This window comes from Bigelowiella natans, assembly GCF_000002455.1.
Source record: "Bigelowiella natans nucleomorph chromosome 1, complete sequence".
Taxonomy (NCBI): Eukaryota; Cercozoa; class Chlorarachniophyceae; genus Bigelowiella; species Bigelowiella natans.
The window spans coordinates 41658-67738 of NC_010004.1; the positions used below are offsets into that span (position 1 = coordinate 41658).

The following is a 26081-nucleotide window of genomic DNA, read 5'->3' on the forward strand; positions in this document are numbered from 1 at the left end:
TATTATTGAGTCTAATCAAAACTACAGTTATAACAATGATCTAATACCTATTTTTTTATAAGAGAAATATATGTTGATACCTATAAGATGTTTTTCATGTGGAAAAGTAATTGCAGGTAGTTGGTTAGAATATCTTGAGCTAATTAAAATAGGCTTTTCAGAAGGGTAGACATTATTTTTTTAGTGAATCATTAGATGCTTTAAGAATGAATAGATATTGTTGTAGAAGAATGTTATTATCGCATGTGGATATTATTGAAAAGTTGCTTAATTATAACTTACTTTAATTGAATTCTAATATTTCTGATAAGGAGCTAAAATAGCTATATTTTTTTTAGATCTTATTTCTGCTTATTATGATATTTGTAGTACAATATAGTATGAATTAGTCATGTTATAATTTTAATAAAACTATTATTTATTAAATAACAATTTCATAATTATACTTTCATTAATCAAATTACTAAAATTAATTTTCTCGCTCATTCCTTTTTTTCTTCTTATTTTTTTCATATAATTATGTGCAATATTATTTTTTTTTATGTTATTCTGGTTGGATATGGGATATCCTGGTACAATATACCATCCCTTAAAAAAACCTATAATTAATGACTGGCCCTAACATTATGATTTAGACCTGTGTATGATATCTAATATCTGTTTCTAGGCCTATAGTATTTATTGTAGGAATAAGGAATAATATTCTGTAATGTAAAGTTCCTTGAATTGGCATATCATTTAATATTATGGCGCGTCTATTTAGTAGAATGTTGAATATCATTTTGGAACTCTCAAATGGTGTGACTACCTCTATCTCTGAATAAGGCTCTAGTATTCTTGGAGTAGAAATTAAAATTGAAGAATGACATAATTTTTTCATGCAACTAGATATTTCTTTTTTGAAGATTTGTTGTATTTTTTCAATACTTTTTATTTCTTGAATCGCGAAGTTAATGTTTACTACTGGTTCCATACAAATAGGTCCAGTTCTACAAGCCATCAAAAAAGCCTTTTTTATTGTTTATTACTTTTATTAAAGTTGATCTAATCTTAAGTATCTGTTTATCATTATATGAAGTTTTATACTCTGATAGTATATTTAAAAAGCCATCATGAACTTGGTAAGACCATAGATTATTACTAAGATTACTAATTTTGACTCTACTAAAAAGGTTTCAACTTTTCCATAATATATTCTTGAGTATAAAAATGTTTCATTTCATCATTTTGATATGAAAGATATTTTTTTGTAATTTCATTTTTTTCTTTAATTAAATTTATTTTTTCTGTCATAATTTCCATGTAAATTCTACTTTTTTGAGCAATTGATATAGACTTAAATTTAGATGAACATTCAATAGTTTCTTTTAAAGATATAAAAGGGTTTGATACTTTTACTTTTAGTAACGAAAAGAAATCACAAATTTCTTTTATCATTAAATTTAAAGCAAACTCGCCTATACCTGATATTTGTACAGTGCCAGATTCTTGTACTGACGCTATTGTATTTTTCGAGGTTTTAAGATATTTTTGTATTCCTGAAAGTAACTTAGTTAAGTCCATACTATATGCTGGTTCGATCGTAATTTTAAGTGGATATCTAATATTCTAATGAATACGTGTTTTTTAATAAATTTTTATCAATAAAAGGATTAGATTCATATACTTTACTTTCTTCTGTTATCAAAATGGGAATTTCATTTAAGTTATTGTTTTCTTCTATCACCAAACAGTTTCCTTTTTTAATAGATTTAATTCTCTTTAATTGAAAACACTGCTTTTAAGTTTTTTTACGTTGATAAGAAAAAAGTGATTTATTTTAAAATTATGAACGATGTTATTGAAGTTTTTTGCATAAAGAGAATCGTTATTTACAATTTTTCCATTTAATATCCTTCCAAATAATAAAAATTTTTTTCCATAACTGTTTGGAAAAAATTTGATTCCTAAGAAAACCTTTTTCTCCATGTATTTATCATAAAAATGGTTTTTAGCTGTATGTGAGAAAATAGAGGATTTTTTCGAGCTTTGTTTACTCATACTGTTAGTAAAAAGCTGATTTAAATGCTTAGAAGATTCAAAATACTCTGAGAATTTCTCATAAGTGCTCTGAGGATAATCGAAAACTGATTTAAATACGAATTTCATAAGGTTTTTGAGAGGAAAATTTAGATTAAGCAATGTATTGCTAAAATTAGTTTTATGTATAAACTTATGATTTAATGAAAAACTTGCATTATTTTTAGAGGATTTTCTGATAAACAAAATGAATATAATTTGTAAATGGGAATGATCGCGAAGAAGATAATAGGATTGTGTGATCCAGGCTCTTTAGGGTTAGATTTCAAAATATTTTTACCAACTATAAAATTTTCAGTATGCCAAATCCATTCTTTTGGGAAAAATAGTTTGAATATTGTTGGATATATAGAATGATAAAGTTTATTTAGGATTTCGGATGTAAGGAATAATCCAATTTCTGCAGATAAAATACCTATATTGCTTTTACTAAAACTAAAATACTATATAAAAAAAGTGATACATCTTGTTTTTTATTTGAATTTTTTATTATTAAGTTCACGTCGAAAATTATTGATTGAATTTTATCGTAAAATGTTGAAGGAGGTAATCTTAGTTCTGATATAAGTCTATCTATTTTTGTTATTAGAATAAATATTTTTTTTTTAGTATATAGACAGGAATTTATAATTTTCTTAGTCTGTAAAGTAACTCCTTCAATAGAATCAATAGTAATGATGACTCCATCAGAAATACATAAAGCTAAATTAAAATCTTGAAAAAGATTAGAGTGTCCTGGTGTATCTAAAAAATAGTATGTATTATATTTATTATTTTTTCTAATACTTTTTAGAAGGGGTGTCATAATAATCGTAGTTTTCATAATGTCTTCATCAGTTCGCATATGTTTGTAAATAGAATCTTTTAAATATGGTGAATTGAAACTAATTATGGAAGTAAGGAAAGAGCTTTTACCACTATTAATACTCCCTGCGACGCTGATAGTTCTAATTTGTCTTTCGTTATCGATCATTTTGTAGATAAAAAACTCATCTATTGAGCTAAATAAGCTGAATAAAAATTTTCTGTATAGTTCTGATTTTTTTTTTCTATTCTCTCTTGTTATGTTTGAATCTTCTTCTTGAAAAGAAAAGTTTCTAAATTTTTTTTCATATATATTATGGAACTTTTGCTCAGACACATGCTATTTTAAAGAGTGTTACATTTAAAGTACCTGTATTAGTATATTCTTTCATTTGATAATTTAAAATACATACAATCATTATTGATTATGAAATAGTCAATGAATAGGACTATTCAAGAGAACCAAAAGTTAAATAAAAAAATTGTAATATCTAACTATGACTTAAAAAAACTCATGATAAAGGACAAATTTTTATTTAAATTATCACTAAATAAATTAATAATCTCTTCCTTGGAAGATTTTAAGATTAAGTTGACTTTTATACTCGTAATAATTTATCTAATAGAAATTTTCGATTATAGAAGAATATATTACATCATCAACGTCATCGATACTAGGAATTAAGACAAATAAAGGTTATATTTTTATCGTTAATATTAAGACAAGCAAAATTCTAATGAAATTTAAAGTAATCAATAAAAATATAGAAAAATACATCAGATAAATGTTTTTTTAATTTTAGCAAATTTGGAAATATGCTTTTATTAAAAAATAATGCTTCTTCATTGTGTTTAATTTATATTTATTCCTGTAAGAAAAACATTATTAAGTTTAATTTAAAGTTCAATTTTATTTTAATAGATATCCTATTGCCAAGGCTGGTTTTTCGAAACTAGAAAAATATATTTATGTTTCAACGCTAAATAAAATATTTTTGATATTAGATATGAGAACATTTTCTATATTATCTATTATTAAGGTTATGGAATCTTTTATAGCATTTTAGAGAGACTATTTTTGAAGTACTTTGGTCACCAAATGATTATTTTATCAATTTTTTAGTTTTACCAAACAAGCTTTATATCTATAATATGACACATAAAAAAGTCATGAAAAGGCTGAATATTGGTAAAAATTTTAAACGTAAACTAAAAAATTAAAGATATGATTTATTACATGGCCAGTCAAAGTTTTAATCAAAACTATAATACAAAAGTTCTTTTCGTAGATAACAAATTTAATATAATTCGTACTTGTGTGAATGAAAAAAAATTACTCAACAAAAAATTTCAAGACAAAACGAGTATTATTGATAAAACTAGGCTTAAATTATTTTAACAAGTACTGTAAATATTATTTCTTTAATTCAGTATTTTTTGTTCGATCATCTTCCTCCTTAATAAAAATTTATAAATTCAAAGTAAGATGGCAAAATTTAGAAAAAACAAAAAAGTGATTTATTCATTATTAATATACAAAACTTAAATTCATCGAATTTATATGACAAAATACAGTTTAAACTTGCTAAATACTACGTACACATGGTAAAGAAGATAAATTCTCACCATAAGACTTTTTCCATAAATCTTTCATTAAATGATTATAAATGTTCTTGTTATACTAATCAAATAGCTACTTTTTCTGATATAATTATTATGGACAAGCTAAAGTTTTGTATTTTTTCAAGTATTTATAGTAAGATTAGAAATCAAAAAAACAGTATTTTTAATCAGTAGCTTGTCTGGTTTTTCTTCAATGCTAAGATGCAACTCTTATGTTGGAAAAATCAATAATAAATATTATTTAAAGTTAAACAAATATCAAAAGACCATTGAATTTTATAATTTTTTTATCTGATCAATTTTTAGTTTTAGTTGATTTAAAAAAAATTAGTTTCGTTTTAAATTTCTATGATGCTAATTTTATAGACTTTTCTATTTCGAAATTAGTAAAATTACCTTCATTCGTAAATTTAAAGTTCAGGAATGATTTTAATTATTGTTTAATTCTAGCAAAGGTAAACTTTTTTACTTTAGTCAAATATTTTATACATTTATAACTTAACAAATTTAAAAAAAGCTTTAAAAATAGCTATTAATCATAAGCAACGTACTGAGTTTTATTTTTTTAATCAAAATAATAAAATATTACTATTATTGGATAACATGAATTATTATATTCTTGATTATAAATTAAATTCTTTGAGAAAATTTTCGATAAAAACTGAAATTCCACTTGAACGCATTAGTTTTTCGATTGACGATAAATTTTCAATAATGCAATTCGAGGGTAAGAAAATATTAATAACTATTTACAATCTACTGAAATAATCTACACTCTTTCAAAAAATAAAGTATATTAAAGTTATATAGTTTATCAAATTCCTAGTTATCGAATCTCAAGACTTTTTACAGTGGTGTTGATACGTAGATCAAATTTCACAATAAAAAAGATTAGAATTGGAAAAGGGAAAATATTTTGTCAAAAAAATAAATGATGTGAATACTTCGACTAATCATAATATTCTCATACGATCATTAATAAAACTTATAGAAATCAGGTAAAAAGGTTTGAATTTAGAATTAAAAATAATACTTTTTGGCAGTTATTAAAAATAATCAATTTTGTTATTGAAAATTCTAAAAATATGCAAAAAATTATTGATTATATTTTATCTAAACTAAATAAAAATAAAATACTTAGAATAATTATGTTTTTTCTTTTGTTTTTCTCAAAAAAGTATTATTTTTATGAGATAAAAATCATTCTTTTTTCAATAATGAAACATAGAGCTACCAAAAAGTATTATAATAATCAATAGACTTTTATTGAAATCGGTAAGAATCCGTTACCTCTTTTATCTATTGGTGGAAAATTTTAATAAATTTTATAAGAAGACATTTAACTTGACTATTAGATCTTATACAGATACAGTGCTACCTAGTTACTATCAAAGAAAGTAAGTATATAAAATATAACTACATGGGCAACAGTAAAGGAAAAAGAAGAAAAACAAGACAATTATTAAAACAGAGAATACCAGTAATTAATAATTATCAAAATAACTTTTTGATGAAATATTTAAAAAACAATGACAAAGTTAATATCGTACTATCTCCTTCAACAAAAAAAGTATTTTTAATTATAGTAGGGCATTCCGAGTAAATCATATTTTGTAAAACTGGTATATTTTTAACAAATTTGAATAAGGTATCTTGCGTACTAATTAAAAAACAAACAGAAAATCGTGTAATTAATAAGAAATTATTCTTGAATAAGAAGCATTTTGACATAGAAAAAAAAATGGATAATTCTTACAGTAGTGAAAGAATGCTGATGTCAGACCACTTTATACTACGATCAAGCTGTATTTAATTAATTTTAGTAATTATTACTTATTTTTTTATTAAATGGATCTGTTATTGAGCATATTTCTGAAAAGTGGTAATTTTAAGGACATTGATTTATATTGAAGTATTGACATTTTTTTAATTTCATCGGTTGAAAGTATTTTGGTCTTTATAATTATTATATGTTTTTTATTAATTTTGTATCTGGAACTAAACAAATTTAAAGCCTAAACAATTTCTTTTACTTGATCATAACATTCATTTAAACTAGTACAATTTAACTCGATATAGGATGAGTTGTAAAAGTACTTATTCCGATAAATTAACCACACACCTATTACCTTAGGTGATGTATGGACTAATGAGGATATTACTTGTGATGACATTATTTTAAAATCTTTTTGTTTAAAGAATATTTTTACAATATTCCTAAAAATAAGAATATTACTTTATTTTACTAGAAATATCTACTCCTGAATATCCTAAGACATTAATTCGAAAAATATTATCTTGATTTTTAACTTTTATCATTACCGAGTGCAACAATAGTTTATTAATTCTTGATTTGATAGTTTTCATAAAATAATGAGAGTTTATTAATGTAGCGCACATAAGTAATTTAATTGGGGTTGTAGCTCAGCTGGTAGAGCGTTAGACTGAAGATCTAAAGGTCATTAGTTCAAAACTAATCGATCCCATTTTGTGACAAAAACTATTATATTATCATAAATGGTTCGAGTGAGTTCCTTATCTGATGCTTTTAAAAGCATAATGGTAGCTGAACGTGCAGGTAAAAAACAAGTATTGATAAGACCTGTTTCTAAACTTATAATAAAAGTACTTTCAATTATGCTTAAATATAACTATATTAACAGTTTTCAATTTATAGATGATCATAGAGCAGGTAAAATAGTGATCAATTTAAATGGAAGAATAAATAAATGTGGAGCTATTTCTCCTCGTTTTAACTTACGAAAACATAATTTAAATCTATTTGTTGATAAAATTCTTCCTTCAAGATTATTTGGTAAAGTATTATTGTCTACCTCGAAAGGAATTATGGACCATACGCATGCTGTCAACAAAAACACAGGTGGTAAAATTCTAGGTTTTTTTTATTAAAAGTTGTATAAAAGGCAGTGTAGTGTTAAATATTAATGTACTTTAACGAAGTACGAATGTATAGATTTCTTTATTTCTTGTATTTTTTATCTTCGTTTAAACCAAGAGTAAAATAATTAATTTAGATAACTGATTTTCAAAGAAACATGTACTTATTATATGTTGGATTAATTGATGTTCTTCCGATAAATTTAAAAATTCTTTACATTTTTGATGATAGGTTATATCATGATATAATTGAGAATTATTCATACATTCAATCACGTATTAAGAAATCAATAATGCAATTTATTATTTATTTATTACCTGGAGATACGGAAAAACTCTATCATCGACTTAAAAGTACTACAATTGGATTTTTTAATATGTTTTCGATTGAAAAAATTTCATCAGTAAATCTTATGAATTTTAATAAGTTAATATCATTCACTGGAGTATTGATAAACAAATCGGATCTTTTTATTTATTGTAAAAAATTGAATATGTGTTGTCTGGCATGTAAAAATGAGTTTTTGTATGAAACCGATTTAAGTTATAATAGAATCAGTTATACCTGTCAGAATAATAGATGCAAAAAAAAGTTTGATGCTAATAACAGAAATAAATTTGATATATTTATAAAAAAGGAGGACATAAATGATATCTTTTTTGGAAAAATATTTGTCAACGAATCGGTGGTAAAAATTATATAAATAGAACGATCCATTACTTTTTTCTTATATTAAATGTATATTTCTATCAAAACAATTTCTAATAATAAATATGAATCAGACTTATACCTTTATTGGAAATATTTTACCTAGATTGGATTGTGTAAAAAGTAATAAAAATAAGATAGATTTAAATAAAGTTACAAATGAAATGGAATTTAGAAACAATAATTTAAAGAAAATTTCCTTTTATTTCAAGATATGCAACACTCAGGTATTATTCATTAATAAGTAGAATTTAATGGTTGTTGATGAATTTCACACTACCCTAAAACAATTTCTCCAAAAATCAAGAAAATGCTTTTTATTTTTTAATAATAATTCAAATTTTAGAATAAATTTTATTTATTATATTTTTAATAGCAGATCTTTTTTAAGAGAAGTCTCTTATACTGTTAGAAAAATAATATTGTTAAATTTAATAATGGGTTTTACTCGAACTTTTCAGAATGTAAAAAACGAATTAATAGAATAAATCCACTATTAATAAATTTTTACTTTTGATAACTGGCCAGAATACCATACAAAAAGCACAAATTCTCAAAGGTATCTCTCATTCAATAAAAAATTCTCATTTTATTGATTGGAATTTAAGAAATTCGTTTGATAAAGTTTGTATGCTTAAAAATGTTTAATTTATTATGTTAGAATGATTTATTGATCCATAAATTTAAATTCATGAGGGTTAACAATATATCTAATTTCAATTCAATAATATTAGTTAGCAGATTTAATTTGTATTCTATTATAAATGTATCTAAAATAGTTGAAATTTTTGAATATCCCGTCTTATTAGAAGAATACCTAACCAATAACTATATTAGTTGGTCTAAAGGTCTTATTGTAACAACTAAACATAATATCACAACGTCACATATTTTCAATATGGACAAGAATAATAATACTTTGTTATTTTATTTTTTTCTAAAGTATGAAAGAAAAATTTAGATTCACTTTTGTTCTATCCTTAAGTCAAAAATTCCGTGATCTCAGAACTATCTATAAAACGTATAACGATGAAACCTTCTCTAATCATTCTAATAAATTCAATTTTATTGCTATTCAGAACTTTCTTCATTTAGCATCTAACCATAAACCCACCTTTTCTAGAAAGGTAGTATTGTTTTTTATAGGCTAAAATTGAACTAATTACCTCATTTAAAAAAGAAAGACTACTTTTGGGAAAATATAATTTAAACTACGTAACAAAACTAGGATATTTATCTTTAAAATCTCTTAATAATATTATTGATCTCTCAATTGCTATTAGTCAAGGATGCTTTAGAAAGAGAGTGTTAGCATGTCATGTCATAGAAGTTTACTTTGATATAATAGGCGTTAAAATTACATAGTGAAAATTTTCTTTTTTATAATATTACGATTCATAGAAAAAAATTTAGAAGAGTAAAAAATGACATGATACATAATAAAATAACAAACCATTCCAATAATTACAAAATTATTTGTACGCATACAAAATATTTATCTAGAATTATCTCTTTTTTTGGCCATTGGGTAAAAAAACATTAATAAGGAAATAAAGTACCTAAGACTTTGTTTAAATTCTATTAATTCAAAATTTAGAGATTTTAAATCATATGAGTACCAACATGTGGATTGTACCTCGAGCTTTTTAGAAAGAACCACTAATATACGTCATAAAATTTCTTTAAACTATTTATCTTTATATTATTTAAACTATTTATCTGAATGCTAATTATATATATATATATTAATTTTAAGAAAAGTTTTTATAAAGTTAAACCATAGTATGGTTATTTAAACTTAGGATAGCAATATTAATAAGATCTTGGAATTATTTTTATTAATCTTTCCAAGTTTAACACTTGTTGATTGATCCATTTTTTAAATAAATTAGATAGGACAAAAAATAAATTCTAGTACAACCGATTATTATTAATATATAGAAATATATTAATTCAGGACTAAAAAAGTTTCGAACTTTTTCATAGATATTAAACTTACAAAAAATAATGGAAAAAATTAAAAGTGATGACAAAAAAAAATATAATTTGAATTTAAAAAATTTCAAATTTAAAAAGTTTTTCTTACCTTTTCTTCTAGATCTTGTTTTGTCTAAGAACATTATTAATCAATTATTAGTTTATTTAATCTATCCGAATTAAATATCTAGCTAGGTCTAGATGGCAAGTTAAAAAGTTATTTATTGTATCTAGTTTTTCTATTTTGTTATTTTTTATTATTGTTATTATGAAGTTAAGCCAATTGGATTGGTTTTGTTCTCTATTTAAAATTAGGTTACTAGTATCAAGCAAACGGAGCAAGGTATAATTTTGAAACTGTGTTTGGTTGATTTTTTCCGTTTTAAAATCTTTTAATATAAACTATCACTTTACAGAGTCTTCCAAGTTTTTTCTTATCATTAATTATAAAGATTTTAACTTTATAAATCCAACAAAGTGTTTTTATTGCAATTTTATATTGCTTCTTATTACAATTTTTGGCTAAAATACACGCATACCCATATCCCTATGAATTAATAAAATACTCTTATTATAAATTTTATAGTTTCTTTAATGCCTTTTACTATTAAGTTTTTTTTCGTAGCCTCTTTTATTAAAATTTTTAAGAATTTTTCTATTATCATTAGTTTCTTCAAATCTGTCATAAGCTAGCAATGTATCCTTCTATTAAATTAAAAAGTACATTAATCATTTTTAAGATTTTTTCTGATATAAAGTTAACTTGATAGCTTTCAAAGTACTTAAATTGGTATATTTTAAAGTATAATCTCACAAAATATATTCTATATTTAAACATTTTAGTCATACTTCTTGAAAATAGCTTAATGAAAAAGTTATAATTTAAAAGCCAATCATTTTCAAATAGAAAGAAAGAATGAGTAAAAAAATGTATAATTAAAAAAGCAATTCGGTGAGAAAGAATCTTTTTCTTTAATAGAATGAAAGAATGTGAGATAATAGAATTATTAACTAACCAATATTTAAAAAATCTTTGTAAAATAATTATACTCGAAATAATCTTTATAGTTAATGTCTTTTAGGCCAATCTGATGATTTAAAATTAAACTTTATTTTTCTTGTGTGTAGAATAACTGAAATGTTTTTTTATTTTAAATTTGTAATTTAGAAAAGTGACATTAGTATTATAAAAAATTCTATGCTCTAAAAAAGAGTAAGGATTTAAATATAATTTTTGACTGATCAATTGACTAATTATCATGTTAGTTTTTATTATTATATCTTTTAAAAACTTTATATAAAGATGACTAATTTTAGAAAGCAATGATGAGTTATTAAACAATAATGTGACTTTGTTAAAAGCACTAAAAATATCTTTTATATCTATAATTTTATTTTTCTTGGAAATTTTTAGGAAGTTCTTATCTGCTATTTTACTAAATGATAGGTTATTTACATAAAATCTATTTTAAAACTAGTACTCTTTTATATTTTTGAAGAAAAATTTTTTTTTATTAGTAGTTTTTTCTTTTTTATTCAATAAGAATTTATATTTACCAAAAGTTCTTCGTACATAGATATTATTAATATTTAAAAGATTTTCATTATTCTTTAATAAAAAAATTCTATTTAAAACAATATTTTTTGCTATTGATTTCTTATTTTGAATAATTTCTCTAAACTTTTTGATATTTTTTTTGTGAAGATAAATGTTGTTTGGCAAATTATTAGTATACTTTTTATTAGCGATAAAAAAAGCATCGTCATTTGCACTAGAAGCTTTTGGTATTAATAATTTGAAAAAGTTTTTTCGTATTCTATTAGGAATTTTTTGTTTTTTTAATATTTTTTCTATGAAATTTAGTCCTCTTGTACTATTTTTGTATTTTATATGTCTATTACGCGCTTTAATATTTATACTTTTGTTGCGTATGACAGTCATTTATTATAGATTAATTGTTTTGTTAAACTACTTATATAATTAGTAAATGGGTAAATCATTTTTAAAACACAATTCTAAAAGCTTAATCAGAATAAAGGTACTTTAAAAATAATCAGAAAAAATGGAGAAAACCGATAGGAATAGATTCTAAAATTAGAAAAAGAACCAAAGGTGCGCCTAAAACTCCAAAAATAGGATACGGATCATCTAAAAGAATAAAGTCTTTAAGTACTAACTTACTAAATAGATGCTACAGGATTGAAAACAATTCATGTTTTTAATTTAAATGATATAAAATCTTCAATCATATTGAAGAGGAGTTATTCTTACTGTTTGTCAAAAAATATTTCTTTAAAAAACAAAAAACTAATAAGATATTTTTCTAATCAAGTTTATCAAAAATAATAGTTTAATTTGAAAATATTAAATTAATTTATCAAGTTACTTTGTAATAATTTTTAAATTATTCTGAAGATTAATTTAATTTTTCATTCTAGTATCTAAATAATTAATATGAAGCTTAGTTTAAATCAAATTTGTAAAAATTCTTACTACACAAATTATAATAGTGTAGCTAATGTTTGTCAAGCTATTAGTAAATTATTAAACAGTGTTAGAAAAAACCGTTACCTACTTTTGAGAGTAAAGAAATTCAAACTTTATAGGTAATTTATTATTAAAAGGCTATTAAAAATAATTTATAGCGTTAAAAAGAAATACTTGTCAATTTTTTCTTTTTTCAAACAATGGCATATTGCTATTTTTAACTTAACTTACGGAATTTTAAAGAATAAATTTCAATGTACTTCAACGAGTATCCATAAGCATTCTTTTATATTCAAAAAGAAGAAGCTAATTAGTAATGTTATTTAAATTAGAATTTATGTCACAATTATCTTACGATCTTCGTTTTTCTATTGGTATATTATATGAAATAAAATACTGGTATAAAAAGATTGTACTAATGCTTTTTCCAACGACAATTCAAGTATTAGGTCTCAGAAATTTTACAAAGCTTATTGAGTTATTTAAGACACTAAATCGCTTATTACATTATTTAAGAAAAGTTTGATATTTAGTTTAAAGGGAAAAATTCCTTACAGAGTATTAGAGAAAAAAACTGCTTTAATAATGGAGAATATATTAAATAAATACTATCATCTGAATTCAGTACAAGAATATTCAAATTTTAAATTACTGAAATTTTTTAGATCAAAAATAATAATCTTCTTAAGGATTGATTATTATTCTAAAGTAATAATTTTGAAAAAGAATGTTCGAAAAATAGATTTTAATTCAATAAAAAAGATTTTTAGGCCAAGAATTGTGTCTCTTTTTTCTAAAAAAAATAGCTTTTAGACATGAATTTATTTAATTTATTTATTATGGTGTTAAGTATAATTATTGAAGATTTATCAACAATCATTGAAATTTAATGCAAATATTGGAAAATAGAAAATTTTGTTTTTATTCAATGAAATTTTGTTCTTATGTGTTATATAATATTCGTATGCATTAATCTAAATTAAATTTAACTGCATTAGAGATATTTTGTGTTAATACCTTCATCCAAATACAAATTTTTTATTATGGTTTCAAATAAGCTCAATGTTCTATAGATATCACTACAATTTAGTTACAAAGTAGATTCATGTTTTAATTAATACTATAAAGCAGTAACAATAGAAAGATTACCTTGTAATTCAATCATTCGAAAGAATAATCCAATTTCACGTGCTTTCTGATAAAAATATAAATACTTTTTTTTAAGAGATTTTGGAGAGAAATATATTTTTGTACTAAGTTTATATTTTAAAGAGCTAAAATAAATAGTTTTCTCAAATTTTTTATATGTTTCTGTTCCTGCACCATTAGGAGCCTATTTATTATGCTTATTACTTTTCTGACACTTAGATGGTATAGTTTGGATTTAATTGGTTTAATTGAATATTTTATGAATTGATTTTTATTTGAATTAATTTCATAACTATTTGGGTATAGTATTTTTTGAATATATTGCCAAATTAATTTTTTATTAAATAAATCATTTTTTGAAGGTATTTTTAAATTTTTTAATAAAACGTTAAAATTTGATTCACAAATTAGGCCATATAAAAGAAGTCTTGCCCCACTAAAGTAGTATTGAAATTTTTTTTCGTTTGAAATTTTATTTTTTATTTCCCTTATTAAAGAAATAAGCCATATTTTAAAAATACCTTTATGTTTGGATTTTAAATATATGTTTTTTAGTAGATCTAATAAGACTTCGAAAGGGATTATTTTCACAATGTTATGTTGCATAATACGTATAGAAGAGTGTATCCAATAATTTATCTTCCACTTTCTATTACAATAGTACGAACTTATCAGGATTATATCTTAAGAAACAATAATATACAAAAGAACATAAAGATTTTGAAATAGCATGCGATATTTCAGGATTTAATTTATGAAAAACATACGAATTTGGTGCATTTTTCCAATAATTTATTGATATGGTCTTATGAACTTCATTTATAGTATCAAGTAGCTCATTTATTCTGGTTGAACTGATTTGAATATTTAAATTATTTGGAAAATAGTTATCCATGGGTGTGGGATCATTAAAATATTTTAAATAAAAATTTTCAAATTCACAAAAAATTTTCATATTAATGTAAAAAGATTTATATCCTAGCAAATTTGAAGAATTAAAGTTTTTAAAATTTAAATATATTGAATTTTTATTAAGTTTTGAACTTATTTTTGAAATTGTTTTATTTTCGTTTTTTACTGTGTTATTTTGTATTTTTAAATTACTATTCATATAGCAAAAAAATTTCAAAACAAAAATCACGGTTAAAATAGATAGTTAATATTCCGTTTAGTATACTTTGTAGTCTTATTCTATCATTTTACTTATAACTATGTTTATTCTATTTGATTCTTAACTTTCGAATAAATGTTTTAATCATAATGTTTGTTTAAGATGAAAATTAGTATAATGCTGGATTCGTATATAGAAATATCAAGAAGTATTATTTTTAAAAAAAGAGTTTTTAGTTGAATATCAATATTTATCAAAGGTTCTTTCTTTACTATTTTTCAAAAAATTTAATAATATTAGTAGTTATGCAAAGCACAAGTTCAAACTAAAATTAGTTCTTTCAAAATTATCAGATATTTGTCTATTAATTGTTTATTATTTGTTAAAAGATAAGATTATTGTCAAAAAGAAAAATTTTTCTAAAAAATGAAAAAAATTTATTTAAAAATATTAATTTACAAAAGTTGAATTTTAGAAATTAGAAAATTTGATTATTTTTTGCATAAAGATCCTAAAATAAGAGTAAACTTGAATAACAAACTTTCAGTGAAGAAAAAGTTTTTCTACTATGAAACTGAATTTGAAGAATTTGATTTATTAAATAATCTGGAGAACAATAATGACTTAAATAGTTTATTTGTAAATCTAATGCAGTGTAATATGGATATGATAGGCACTAGCTTTACCTCTTTTTTAAAGAATCCTGTCATTTTTTTATCGAGAATTAACTTAATAAGTCTTAGTTATGGAAAAAAGTAAAATATTAATGATAAGATTTGCAACCGTAGTCAATGATTTTTTAACAACAATCGAGTTTTATTGTTATTTTTTTTCTCCTGTTTTTAACTCTATGATATTGTATAAAAAAGTTGATATATCATAATAAGAGTAGAAAATTGTTTGAAATTATGACGAATAAATATCAAAATTATATTTACAATCTAAATAAAGTTACAAAAACTAATAAAAAACTATGTTATGTAAAAAAATCGATTGATAGAGTTCTTAAGGGTAATTAAAAAAGTAATAGTCGAAAAAATAAGTTTTGTTATAAAGCATGAAATTATAATATTTTCTTTTTTTTCAATGCATTTATTATCAATGTCGAAAATAACCAAGATATGTAAAACTTTGAAAAAGAATAAAACTGACTTAGTATCATTATATGAAAAACAAAAGAAAGTATTTTTCGAAAAGAATTCTTCTGAAATAGTTGAGTCTTTCGTTTCTTTAAACAGGCAAAAAAAAAGTCTTAATGAAGAAAAAACTAGTATTAGTAACCCACTAAGACTTCCTTTAGGGTGGGATAATAAGCCAATACCATTCTGGCTTTTCAAGCAACATGGATTGAATGAAATTTTTTATTGTGAAATTTGTGGTTTTAAAAAATTTTACGGAAGACGGTAAAAATTCAATTTATAGGGCTTATGAGAAGCATTTTACTGAAAAAAGGCATATTAATAATTTACAAATTCTTGGAATTAAAGACTATCAAAAGTTCACTGAAATTTCATCGATTAAAAAAGTTCTTGAATTAAATGAATATTTAATTAAAAATAGATTTAAGATTTAATAAAAATGTAGTTTATAAAAGAAAATGTTATCCACTTATTGTGAAAAATTAATTTTTAAAGCCATAGAGAAAGTATTCTCAATAACATACATACGCTTCCTTTATAAACTCAACCATTCTCTCAAAATGTATAGCAAAAAAATTAAAAGTATTTAAATATAATGGGCGACATAACAAAAAGTACTCACGCTAAATATGCAAAAATACTTCTTAAAGTTAAAAAATCTTTAAAAGATTTTTGAAATTATCAAAAATAAATATAATTTAACTGTTAATAAAGAAGATATATTTAAAATAAAATTTATGAAAGAATATTACATAAAAGAAGATCTAGAGAAAAAAATGATCGTAATATTTGTAATAAATATTTTATTAGATTCCTTTAAAAAGCTTGAAAAAATTTAGAAGAATACAATATTTCTTTATTAAAGAATTCGAGTCTTATATTCCTAATACTTATCTATCCGTGCTTTCAATTCGCACGATAAAACCTCTCAAATATCAAAAGATTTCTAAAACTGGATCTTATTCGTGGTCCTTTACTAATGTAAAAGATTCTTAGAAAGGTTGCTGACGATATAATAAGGGATATGCTTTTTCCAGGTAATATAGTTGGAAAGCGTATTTTTTTTTTCTCAAATGAAGATGTCTTTATTCAGGTAATTTTTTTATAAAAAGATTTATCTAGAAGATAAATATAAAAATTTTAATAATTCAAAAATCAATTTAGTTACTCGTTCATTACATTCTTTAATACACAAAAAAATTCATATAGTTTTAACATCTTAAAATTAAAATCTTAAGTTCATAAATAATTCTAGTAAATAATAATATTTTTTATACACTAGGCCATGATATATTAGATCAAATAAGAAATGTTCGTGCCCAGATTTGAACTGGAGACTTTTAGTTTGTAAGACTAACGTGATAACCAACTACACTACACGAACAATGAATATTAAAAATAACATTCTTAGATTGCTATTAAAAAAAGTATTTATAACAAAAATCTTCAATAATAATAAAAATATCTGTCATAATATAAAGATAAGATCTATCATAAAAAACTTTTGTTCTATTTTATTAAACAAACTTTTAATTGATGTAATTATATTGTTGACTAAAGAAAGAAATGCAATTACAAGTAAATTATTAGTATGCCTAATTTCAATTAATATAAATATTTCAAAGATATCAAAAAAAGTTAATAATATTGATCGATTCTACCATAAAATATTTGAAATACTTCTCAAAAAAGGATCTTTATTAATTATAAGCAATCCAAAGATTAAAGCTAATTTATTATTAAAATATTCTTTCATTACTTGTTTTCTGATACTTTTCATCTCAACAAGTTCTAATATATATTTTGTATACAAAACCAAAAAAAAGTTAATGATGTTATTGTCAAAATACCTTGGTCAAGAGCATTTTAGATTCATGAAAAAGAATAAGACTATCCATTTCGATAGCCATAGCTTTAACTATTTTTTTTTATGTCATCTAAAAAAAAATTACAATGGACTTCAAAGAATTCGTAAGAAAATGATTAAAAAACATGATGCTTTTAGTTGTTTATTTTATAATATTTTTTAAATTTTATTCTACTTTTATTTTATTCATAAAAATGTGATTATTAAAAAGCTTTATTAGATCTATAAAAAAATATTTAACGGTACAGATTTTCTATATTTTTAGTCTTTTGTGATTTTTTAAATTTAATAATTAAGAATTTTTTATTATAAGAAATATAAAAGTATGTAATTTCAAAAATGCATACTATTGACTTAAATATGATATTAATATCAGTTTTTGTTGTAATATTTTTATAAATTATTTTATTTATATTCTGTTTCAAAAAAATGTACTTTTTGAGACCTTGATGTGTTCATGAGTATATTTATGACATTATATAAAAAAGAAAAGAAATATGCGTTCATTTTTAACTTTTTGTTCTTTAAATTTTTAGTCTTATGAGTAAATAACTCGGTAATAATTGTGTGATGAATAAGCTTACCTTTGATGTGATAGAAGCCATGTGAGAAATTAAGATCATTTTTATAGGGTGAACAATAAAAATAGCACAGACGCTTGTGTTTATGGTTTTCGCTATTATTAGTAAGCCAAGTTTTAGAATTTATATCTTTTATAAGATTGTTAGCAAGCCAATTTTTATTTGGAGGATTATAAGAACTCTCAAAATTATTTAAAAAATGTTCTAGATTTTGTTTGTTAATGAAGTTATTAGAATAAAACTTATATGTAAGTTTATTCTTGAAATTATGTAGAAGTTGACTATTTTTTGAATTTTCTAGAATGATTGATTCTTTGTTTAATTTTAAGTATAATAATTTATAGTATAAATTGATCCATGAAATTCTTTTTTGAGATAAATATTTCTTAAAGATCAGCAATGCATTGTAGCTCTTATATCTGGAACTATATTCTATTTTTCGCTTTATCTTCATTTATTCTTATTTTTATATAACATATTTAAGTATATTCTCAAGAAACAATGTACATTTACTTGTTTTGTCATTATCTGTGATATAAACTTTCTAATTATTTTTGGAATTATAATGTAAGTATAAATTTAGAAATAAATAGTTGAGAGCACTCCTCCACAGATTAGAAAAAACTATAAGTAGTTTACTTCACAACTAACAATAGTAATTATGATCGAGCCATCCCTTCAAATTTTAGCTTTGAAATATAAATTAAAAAAAAAAGTATGTAGAAAGTTAATTAATTATTATGAGATGTTATGCAACTAATAGTTATAAATCTAAAAATTGTAGGAAAAAAAAATGTGGACACTGTGTTTTTTTAAGAAACAAAAAGAAATCTAAATAAAATTTTGTTAATATCTTTTAGAATCACGCAAAGTTTTAAAAAAAGAATCTACTAATATTTTATCAATTTTAAACTTATTCAAAAGTCTGAATTGTAATATATAAAAATTGCAAGAAATTTGCAATTAAAATATTAATAACTATAAATAAGTAACTGATTCGAATATACTTTGAACGATTGGAGATTAATGATAAGTTTTTCTTGTCAAAATGCCTGAGTGGTCAAAGGGGCCAGACTCAAGTTCTGGTGCACTAGCTTCGTGGGTTCGAATCCCGCTTTTGACATGATTATGTCCTCTATCACTAGAATCAATTTATGTGATAATTTATCAAGCGTAAAAATAAATTTCTTGATATCGCATATTATTTTTGAAAGTATCCTTCATAGAATTTATACAGTAATATTTTTATTGAAAGATTTATAATAGAATAAATCAAAGAATAATTTTTTTTTCTAAAGTATTATTATTTTGAATTCGAATATCATTTGTATCTTCAAGAAAAATTGCTTTTCAACAGAAATAATAAATAATGAAACGAATAGAAAAAAAAATAATTTTGAAAAACTAAGCTTTGTTTTCAAATATCTATTAAAAAATAATATCGTAGATAAACGTAAAAATAAATAAATAGCCAATATTTTATTCATAATGCAACCTAACTCGTTCCTTGAATTACTCAATAATAAAGCCTTTTGTAATTTTTCTCTTAATGGTAAATAAATATTTAAATAGTTCAATATCTATTTAAACAATATTGCGATAAATTAATCAATTTATTTAATGGATTTTTAGGAAGATATATTAAAGCTAATGGTTTACAAATTAAAAAAAGAAAAGTTTGATTTCAGTATTAATATGACTTGTTTGTATAACGATTTTCAAAATAGTAGATCTGGTTGGTTTCAATTAGAATCTTTATCTTACGTTCGTTCGATACAAGTTATAAAGGTGTCTAAAATTCATAGCAGTAATGCTATTAATAAAATTTATTTAGAATTTAATCCAGATATTAAAGTAAAATCCAATATTATAGGAAGTAAAAAAGAAGAGCAAGTCTGAGAATTCTAATTTGTTGGAGCTAATTTCGTTTCATGAATATACTAATATCTACAATTATCAAGTAAATTCTTTAACTTATGATGAAACTATGATCTACAGAATAGCAGGAGGCTATTTAAATGATTATTTTTTCTATTTAAAAGAGACTAATAATAGTCCTTGGAAAGCTAGATGGAAAAATTTAATTCATAAAACTACGGAAAGAATAAAAAATTTTATTGAAGTTAATAAATATCTTTTAGGCTAGTTTAAATGAAATACTATACACCGAAATTAGTATTTCTGAGAAAATTAAATTTAATAATTACTTTGACAGTCATAAAGTATATTTCAATAAAACTATCTTTCATTAATGGAATAAGAGTTATAAATTTTAAAGTAAAAACTTCTTAGATAGAAGTTAAAAATTAATAGCTTAATTTCAATAAATGATAAAAAAAAGAAGACTTTAAATCAACTAAAGTGGCCTTTCAAATCTTTTTTAGTTTTTGTTATAATCAATCTTACTATTGCAACTCAAGTATAATTCATTAATAAAAGCACTATAAGATAAAAAGAATAGTAGATTATAAAACTAATCGATTGATAGGGCATAAAAGTGAAATATTACGTTTTGATTTTTCTAACAAAACTTATCGTTTGTTAAAACTTATAATATTTAATTATATAAAAAAACGTCTCTCTATCACAAATATATGCTTTTTATCGATTTTCAATAATCCATGTGGGTTAGCTTCCTTAGAGAGGGTAACTGCAAAGAATAAAATGTTTCATTTCACGATACTAAAAACAGGGTCAATAGGTAATTTTTAAAATAAAAGCTTTCCTGCTTAAAGTATTAAACACTTTCTGTAAGCTAATAATGATTAAGAAAGAACTGCATTCTAGGCATAGCATCTTTGAAAATATAAAAAATATAAATTTTAATACTGTTAAAAAATTTTACTCTATTAAAGATATATTTGGATTTTCTTTAATAAAAAAAGCAAATATAAACTTTTTTTATTTTTCAAATAAAAGCATAAAAACTAGCAGCTATTTTATCATTAATACATATAAAAACTTTCTTTTAGTAATAAACATTAAAAAATATAGCATAGTTAATAGTTTTATGTGTTTTAAAAATTCTCTTAGCTCAAAAAACTTTAAAAATATAAGTCTTGACTATTGGTGTTATGTGGATTTCTAAAACAAGATATTGTAAAATGCAACAGTATTGTTAAATAATTACAATTGTTTATTTGAATGAACTCACTAATATTTATTAAATTAAAGTACATCTTAAAAAGCATCACTGCTAATAAAAACATAAATATGATTTTAACTACATCATCTATACTAAACATCATGAATATATTTAATAACTATATAATATTTGTATGTACTTCTTTACTATCAAATAAACTAACAATAAAAGAAATATTTATACTTAATACGATTGTAAAAATAACCAATTTTGTTTTTATTCAAAAAACTAATATAAAAGGTAATATAATAGTATAAAAGAAAATTTTATTAGCGGGATTTTTAATGATGCTTTTCAAATAGATTTAATATTCTTTAAGCTACTTAAAATTAATGAAATTTACGTGAATGTAGTATTTAAGCTACTACTTATAATACATTCATATATTCGTAGAACAAATTTTAATAAAATAATAATAAAAACTAACAGCTCTTGTTCATTGAAGAAAAATATTGATTTTTTACTTGTTTATTTTTCAATGAAGATAATAAAAAAATCTTTACTTTTAAAAAATATGGAAAGTGTTAAGCTTAGAGAACTTTTACTAACAAAACATTTCCCTGCACTAATCAGAAGTTCTCCAAAAATCTCATTGTTATATAATACAATTATTTCAATAGCAAATAGTTGCAATATTTTAGGTTATAATTCAAATTTTTTCACTTTCATAGATCTTCCTTACATTTATTTGTGGGTTAAAAATAATAAAGAAAATAGTAAGTATGTCATTGACCAAAGGAAAACTTTTTCAATAAACGAACCAATAAATTCAAGTTTACCACAACAAAAATATTTAAATACACATAAAATTAAATTTAATAGAATTAAACTAGTGAACTTTTTAAATAATCTCTCGTGTATTTATGAAACTAACGAAGAAAATACTATTAACACTAAATTTATCTACAATCGTCTTGTATTAAAAAATAAATATTACTATAGATCAGAATTTAACGTCACTGAAGTAGTAAAAAAAAATTTGTTCTTAGTCGACTTTTCACTTTTACGAAATAATATTGTTTGTCGAGACTTTTTAAAAATATTTATACGTTTATATTTCTTTTCTTATTCTACATTATCTTCATTAAAATTTTTTTTGATATATCTTATTATTAAAAATATTCAATTATTGAATATACATCAAATTATGGCAAAAAGTAAACATTTTGATTTAAGACGTATTAATAATGTCAGATATTATGCCATGGAAAAGTTTAAAATTCAATATATATAAAAAGCTAATCAATAAAAGTATCATTTCAACTTCATTTAAATTAGAAAAAAATAGATTTACCTTTAGATATTCTAAAAATAAATCTATTTTTTACTTTCGATTTTCTAAAAATATAATTATTACTACAAAAAGTCGTAAGCTATTTTATATTTTGAAATTATTTAAAAAAAAGCATAATAGGAAAAAACCTAATTCAAGAAACTTTAATTTAAAAAATATAATAGCATTAATTGAAGAGCAATCGAAATCGTCTCTAAAATTTGATTGCAAAAATTCATCCTTAAATCTGAATCTAGACTGTTTGAATGTATGAAAAATTATTTAGATTGCTGAAATATTTGATCTATCCAGTTCTGTTATTATTGCTTTAACAATTTTCTATCTTTTATTATCAAATTTTAATCCTTTTAATGAAAAAATAAGTTTATCCTATGATAAATTGATGGAGTATGACAAATTTATTTTCTTAAAATTGTCTAATAATAAGAAGAAGCTAGATGATCCAATTGTAAACTATAGGTTTTGGTCTACTTTTTTAATGCATCAATTAAAAACAACGATCAATAGTAAAATTATTTGTAATTTTTGCGAAAAAATCCAGATGCTTTTAAATGAAAAAAGGTTAAAAATATCTAATTTTTCAAGAATTGCTCTTATGTATAGCACAAATCTTATTTTTATAAAAAATTACTTTAAAATTAATTCTATACATTTATTAGTACGTAAAAACTTTTTACAAAATAAGATTTCATCTATAGGAGTTATTTTAAAAAGTATATTAAAAGCTATCCTGGTCATATAGATTAAAATAACTTGTTAGTATTTAAATGCCATTTAGGGATCTTTATGCTTTGATTTACTATCTCATTCAGAGGGGATTAGTAACAATATTTTAAACTATCTAACAAAATATATATTTCAACTATTAGGGTAAACATTTTTAGATAAAACTCTTTAATTTATGTCAGTTCTATACAAGGATTTTGAAAAATTAAAAAACGAATCACTAAAAATAGTACTCAAGAGTCACACTACAATCATAGGAACTCTTCAAGGTTTAAATTTTTATTTTAGATAGCGATATTTTAGGTAATATTGTCTTAAAGTTCGCAAAAGTTTCTCAAAAAAATAAGAATGAAATGATTTATAAAGATTTAATTATAAGAGGAAATAGTGTAAGATATATAATATTGCCAGTAAATTTTGGATTTTAAAGTTTTAAATAATAATAAATAATAAGTATTTACTTCTAATAAGTTCACTAAAAAAACAAATAAGTTAAAAGTTATCTTGGGTGAATTTTAATAATAATGGTATTTTTTATTTAGAAAAGGGTAGAATTAAATCAAATAATATTAAAGCAATATCCAGAAAACTGTTTAATAAAGATAGTATGAAAACAAAATTTTGTTTTATAAAAAACAAGTCGTTGATAGAATATTTTCTAAGAACTCAAACAAAAAAAATTAGAAATAAGATTTCTTCTTTTCTTATTGTACTTGGATAATTAATAGGATATAGGAAAAAATGAGTATAAATTAAAGGGTGCGGTTCAAAATAATAAAATAACTAAAAAAATCAAAGTACAACATTTATTCACTGAGTCTATATTTGTAAACTATGTCAAATTGATTAATTAGAATGTATAATAATAAATAATTTTTAAATAGTATTCTTCCAATCTATAAATTTAATATCTATTAACAAATTATAATTCAATGAATCTTTATCAGAAAATAACAAATAGAGTAGATACTAAAAAATGATAAAAAATCTAAAGAGTTAGTCATAGAATTACTATACAAGAAATTAGATTAAGGATTTTAATGATGCAAAAAAATTTAAATATCAACAAAACTTTAGTTAAAATAATAATTATAAATATATAATAATATATTAATAAAAAATTTATAATGAATCGAGAAACGATTGATCAATTTTTCTATTCTTAAACTGATTAAAACCATGAGTTATAAATGATAGCATGGACGTATGAAAATGTAAATAATTCTAAACTATTAAAGGTACTTTGTATGTGAGTATAAAAAACATGCTATATATTTTTAAAAGTTCTGAGATTTGATAAACAACAACAAGACAAGGCAGAATATAGCATACCAGAAGTAAATAAACTTCATTACATTCTGCGGACTGAGCAAACATATGTATAGGTAACCAACGCTTTTCACTATCAATGTTGCGTTCTATTACAAAAGTTATTGTATGAATGCTGTAACTTTATATGCCAAATAGCATGGATGTTAGAGATATTGAATGAAAAAATTCTCATTTCTTTAAAATAAATGCATGAATTTCTAAAACCTCAGTTGGATATTCATCATTGGTTTAATGTTACAGGAAAAAACAACTACTATGATCCTTTAAAGTAAGGTCGTAATTATACATATGAACTAAAGTCAACAACTAGCTTTTAGAATTATAAATATTTACTATAAGCATGACTTTCCCTACATACATAGTGATTTATATTATCGCTTTTAGTAATAAACTAATTTGTTTTTTAATGTATAATTTTTTAAACTTTCTTTTTACTTCGGTATTAAAGTACTTTGGTTTTTTTTCTTGTCCTAAAAAAAATAAAAAGACCTATTTTAATAATAATCTTAATTCTTTTCCTTATACTTTATTTTCAATCAGTTTTATATTTATTTTTATATATTTTATTAATTGCACTAATGCATTGCTCTGTTCTTTTAATATGGATTCTTTCGATCGAATTTTAATTATTAATTCTTTAATGATTTCCTATTTAGAACTAATCTCTCTTTATTTATTGTATAACTTATCAATTGATACTAGATTATTGAAAAGATTCAAGAAAAAACTCATCACTTATTATTAGTATTTTTCAAACAAAAATTTTTATCAACAGGTGGTCATCTTTGTTTTTATCTCATATAATAAATTGATGAGAAACTACATTTAGACTAAGTAAGTACGAAAGAATTATTAATTTAGTTATTATTTTTATTTACTTTTCATTTTTAAAAAATTTTTTTGGTAAACAATTTTTGCACTTTTTAAAATAATAGAAATAGGATAAATTAAGCAAAACCGTAATCAAAACTTGAATGCTATCACCACCTCTATTATATATGTCGTTAAGTTTAAAACATCTTTTAAAAACTGAAATAATAGAGCATAATAAGTATATGATAAAAAAATTAAGCACCAATTTTCATTTTCATAAAGAGTACTTCATCAATTTTATATATAAAAAGATCAATTTGAAATTTTTATTACCATCTTCTTTATT

General features: G+C 22.2%; 24 protein-coding genes and 2 non-coding genes; 17 read left to right on the forward strand and 9 right to left on the reverse strand.

Moving 5' to 3' along the window:
• Positions 1–70: 70 nt before the first annotated feature.
• rbp10 (RNA polymerase II subunit RPB10) lies at positions 71–287 on the forward strand (the record flags this gene model as incomplete). Its single annotated transcript, XM_001712730.1, is given in 2 exon segments — positions 71–165; positions 185–287. 2 exon segments carry the CDS (start codon positions 71–73, stop codon positions 285–287), a joined length of 198 nt encoding a protein of 65 aa, XP_001712782.1.
• Positions 288–414: 127 nt separating this feature from the next.
• BNATCHR191 (mRNA splicing factor U5 snRNP) lies at positions 415–3275 on the reverse strand. The annotated part of the gene is given in 9 exon segments (XM_001712731.1): positions 415–618; positions 638–1009; positions 1029–1161; positions 1181–1600; positions 1620–1774; positions 1795–2211; positions 2232–2522; positions 2543–3223; positions 3243–3275. The coding sequence occupies 9 exon segments, from the start codon at positions 3273–3275 to the stop codon at positions 415–417; spliced, it is 2706 nt and encodes a 901-aa protein (XP_001712783.1).
• A 47-nt stretch (positions 3276–3322) lies between these two features.
• On the forward strand, positions 3323–5274 carry BNATCHR192 (hypothetical protein). Its single annotated transcript, XM_001712732.1, is given in 11 exon segments — positions 3323–3490; positions 3510–3632; positions 3652–3785; positions 3806–3923; positions 3943–4087; positions 4107–4247; positions 4267–4364; positions 4384–4630; positions 4650–4752; positions 4772–4961; positions 4981–5274. The coding sequence occupies 11 exon segments, from the start codon at positions 3323–3325 to the stop codon at positions 5272–5274; spliced, it is 1761 nt and encodes a 586-aa protein (XP_001712784.1).
• Positions 5275–5591: 317 nt separating this feature from the next.
• Positions 5592–5907, forward strand: BNATCHR193 (hypothetical protein). Its single annotated transcript, XM_001712733.1, is given in 2 exon segments — positions 5592–5746; positions 5766–5907. The coding sequence occupies 2 exon segments, from the start codon at positions 5592–5594 to the stop codon at positions 5905–5907; spliced, it is 297 nt and encodes a 98-aa protein (XP_001712785.1).
• Positions 5908–6350: 443 nt separating this feature from the next.
• rpl18A (ribosomal protein L18A) lies at positions 6351–6906 on the reverse strand (the record flags this gene model as incomplete). The annotated part of the gene is given in 3 exon segments (XM_001712734.1): positions 6351–6521; positions 6540–6723; positions 6743–6906. 3 exon segments carry the CDS (start codon positions 6904–6906, stop codon positions 6351–6353), a joined length of 519 nt encoding a protein of 172 aa, XP_001712786.1.
• A 117-nt stretch (positions 6907–7023) lies between these two features.
• On the forward strand, positions 7024–7541 carry rps15 (ribosomal protein S15; the record flags this gene model as incomplete). XM_001712735.1 has 1 exon in its annotated part: positions 7024–7416. The coding sequence occupies one exon, from the start codon at positions 7024–7026 to the stop codon at positions 7414–7416; it is 393 nt and encodes a 130-aa protein (XP_001712787.1).
• A 21-nt stretch (positions 7542–7562) lies between these two features.
• On the forward strand, positions 7563–9843 carry BNATCHR194 (hypothetical protein). The annotated part of the gene is given in 9 exon segments (XM_001712736.1): positions 7563–8093; positions 8113–8340; positions 8362–8577; positions 8597–8755; positions 8775–9055; positions 9075–9243; positions 9260–9442; positions 9462–9641; positions 9661–9843. The coding sequence occupies 9 exon segments, from the start codon at positions 7563–7565 to the stop codon at positions 9841–9843; spliced, it is 2130 nt and encodes a 709-aa protein (XP_001712788.1).
• A 123-nt stretch (positions 9844–9966) lies between these two features.
• Positions 9967–10233, reverse strand: BNATCHR195 (hypothetical protein). Its single annotated transcript, XM_001712737.1, has 1 exon — positions 9967–10233. One exon carries the CDS (start codon positions 10231–10233, stop codon positions 9967–9969), a length of 267 nt encoding a protein of 88 aa, XP_001712789.1.
• Positions 10234–10364: 131 nt separating this feature from the next.
• rps12 (ribosomal protein S12) lies at positions 10365–10755 on the reverse strand (the record flags this gene model as incomplete). Its single annotated transcript, XM_001712738.1, is given in 4 exon segments — positions 10365–10391; positions 10411–10479; positions 10500–10637; positions 10657–10755. The coding sequence occupies 4 exon segments, from the start codon at positions 10753–10755 to the stop codon at positions 10365–10367; spliced, it is 333 nt and encodes a 110-aa protein (XP_001712790.1).
• A 17-nt stretch (positions 10756–10772) lies between these two features.
• On the reverse strand, positions 10773–12032 carry mce (the record flags this gene model as incomplete). The annotated part of the gene is given in 4 exon segments (XM_001712739.1): positions 10773–11121; positions 11141–11178; positions 11199–11553; positions 11572–12032. 4 exon segments carry the CDS (start codon positions 12030–12032, stop codon positions 10773–10775), a joined length of 1203 nt encoding a protein of 400 aa, XP_001712791.1.
• Positions 12033–12078: 46 nt separating this feature from the next.
• Positions 12079–12437, forward strand: rpl32 (ribosomal protein L32; the record flags this gene model as incomplete). Its single annotated transcript, XM_001712740.1, is given in 3 exon segments — positions 12079–12129; positions 12149–12260; positions 12280–12437. The coding sequence occupies 3 exon segments, from the start codon at positions 12079–12081 to the stop codon at positions 12435–12437; spliced, it is 321 nt and encodes a 106-aa protein (XP_001712792.1).
• A 108-nt stretch (positions 12438–12545) lies between these two features.
• On the forward strand, positions 12546–13391 carry BNATCHR196 (hypothetical protein). The annotated part of the gene is given in 4 exon segments (XM_001712741.1): positions 12546–12697; positions 12716–12891; positions 12911–13098; positions 13119–13391. 4 exon segments carry the CDS (start codon positions 12546–12548, stop codon positions 13389–13391), a joined length of 789 nt encoding a protein of 262 aa, XP_001712793.1.
• Positions 13392–13698: 307 nt separating this feature from the next.
• BNATCHR197 (hypothetical protein) lies at positions 13699–14838 on the reverse strand. Its single annotated transcript, XM_001712742.1, is given in 3 exon segments — positions 13699–13911; positions 13932–14376; positions 14396–14838. 3 exon segments carry the CDS (start codon positions 14836–14838, stop codon positions 13699–13701), a joined length of 1101 nt encoding a protein of 366 aa, XP_001712794.1.
• A 162-nt stretch (positions 14839–15000) lies between these two features.
• sf3a3 (mRNA splicing factor 3a subunit 3) lies at positions 15001–16411 on the forward strand (the record flags this gene model as incomplete). Its single annotated transcript, XM_001712743.1, is given in 9 exon segments — positions 15001–15046; positions 15066–15208; positions 15228–15301; positions 15321–15493; positions 15512–15593; positions 15613–15706; positions 15726–15849; positions 15869–16241; positions 16261–16411. The coding sequence occupies 9 exon segments, from the start codon at positions 15001–15003 to the stop codon at positions 16409–16411; spliced, it is 1260 nt and encodes a 419-aa protein (XP_001712795.1).
• A 161-nt stretch (positions 16412–16572) lies between these two features.
• Positions 16573–17200, forward strand: rps7 (ribosomal protein S7; the record flags this gene model as incomplete). The annotated part of the gene is given in 5 exon segments (XM_001712744.1): positions 16573–16626; positions 16646–16768; positions 16788–16958; positions 16978–17070; positions 17090–17200. 5 exon segments carry the CDS (start codon positions 16573–16575, stop codon positions 17198–17200), a joined length of 552 nt encoding a protein of 183 aa, XP_001712796.1.
• Positions 17201–17287: 87 nt separating this feature from the next.
• BNATCHR1t73 lies at positions 17288–17361 on the reverse strand. The gene has a single exon. It is a non-coding gene; the product is annotated as a tRNA-Val (tRNA).
• A 1-nt stretch (position 17362) lies between these two features.
• On the forward strand, positions 17363–18007 carry BNATCHR198 (hypothetical protein). The annotated part of the gene is made up of 1 exon (XM_001712745.1): positions 17363–18007. The coding sequence occupies one exon, from the start codon at positions 17363–17365 to the stop codon at positions 18005–18007; it is 645 nt and encodes a 214-aa protein (XP_001712797.1).
• A 3-nt stretch (positions 18008–18010) lies between these two features.
• BNATCHR199 (hypothetical protein) lies at positions 18011–18879 on the reverse strand. The annotated part of the gene is given in 3 exon segments (XM_001712746.1): positions 18011–18066; positions 18086–18260; positions 18280–18879. 3 exon segments carry the CDS (start codon positions 18877–18879, stop codon positions 18011–18013), a joined length of 831 nt encoding a protein of 276 aa, XP_001712798.1.
• A 588-nt stretch (positions 18880–19467) lies between these two features.
• BNATCHR1t74 lies at positions 19468–19548 on the forward strand. The gene has a single exon. It is a non-coding gene; the product is annotated as a tRNA-Leu (tRNA).
• A 5-nt stretch (positions 19549–19553) lies between these two features.
• BNATCHR1100 (hypothetical protein) lies at positions 19554–20677 on the forward strand. The annotated part of the gene is given in 8 exon segments (XM_001712747.1): positions 19554–19661; positions 19681–19722; positions 19743–19878; positions 19897–19977; positions 19998–20078; positions 20098–20279; positions 20299–20547; positions 20567–20677. The coding sequence occupies 8 exon segments, from the start codon at positions 19554–19556 to the stop codon at positions 20675–20677; spliced, it is 990 nt and encodes a 329-aa protein (XP_001712799.1).
• On the forward strand, positions 20577–21528 carry BNATCHR1101 (hypothetical protein). The annotated part of the gene is given in 5 exon segments (XM_001712748.1): positions 20577–20702; positions 20722–20844; positions 20865–21126; positions 21146–21501; positions 21520–21528. 5 exon segments carry the CDS (start codon positions 20577–20579, stop codon positions 21526–21528), a joined length of 876 nt encoding a protein of 291 aa, XP_001712800.1.
• A 41-nt stretch (positions 21529–21569) lies between these two features.
• On the forward strand, positions 21570–23606 carry BNATCHR1102 (hypothetical protein). The annotated part of the gene is given in 4 exon segments (XM_001712749.1): positions 21570–21810; positions 21831–22727; positions 22747–23111; positions 23130–23606. The coding sequence occupies 4 exon segments, from the start codon at positions 21570–21572 to the stop codon at positions 23604–23606; spliced, it is 1980 nt and encodes a 659-aa protein (XP_001712801.1).
• Positions 23607–23765: 159 nt separating this feature from the next.
• Positions 23766–24018, forward strand: snRNPSm-D (mRNA splicing factor snRNP Sm-D; the record flags this gene model as incomplete). The annotated part of the gene is given in 2 exon segments (XM_001712750.1): positions 23766–23859; positions 23879–24018. The coding sequence occupies 2 exon segments, from the start codon at positions 23766–23768 to the stop codon at positions 24016–24018; spliced, it is 234 nt and encodes a 77-aa protein (XP_001712802.1).
• Positions 24019–24114: 96 nt separating this feature from the next.
• On the forward strand, positions 24115–24444 carry rps17E (ribosomal protein S17E; the record flags this gene model as incomplete). Its single annotated transcript, XM_001712751.1, is given in 3 exon segments — positions 24115–24117; positions 24138–24299; positions 24319–24444. The coding sequence occupies 3 exon segments, from the start codon at positions 24115–24117 to the stop codon at positions 24442–24444; spliced, it is 291 nt and encodes a 96-aa protein (XP_001712803.1).
• A 268-nt stretch (positions 24445–24712) lies between these two features.
• BNATCHR1103 (hypothetical protein) lies at positions 24713–24967 on the reverse strand. The annotated part of the gene is given in 2 exon segments (XM_001712752.1): positions 24713–24814; positions 24833–24967. The coding sequence occupies 2 exon segments, from the start codon at positions 24965–24967 to the stop codon at positions 24713–24715; spliced, it is 237 nt and encodes a 78-aa protein (XP_001712804.1).
• A 295-nt stretch (positions 24968–25262) lies between these two features.
• Positions 25263–25667, forward strand: BNATCHR1104 (hypothetical protein). The annotated part of the gene is made up of 1 exon (XM_001712753.1): positions 25263–25667. The coding sequence occupies one exon, from the start codon at positions 25263–25265 to the stop codon at positions 25665–25667; it is 405 nt and encodes a 134-aa protein (XP_001712805.1).
• Positions 25668–26081: the final 414 nt, after the last annotated feature.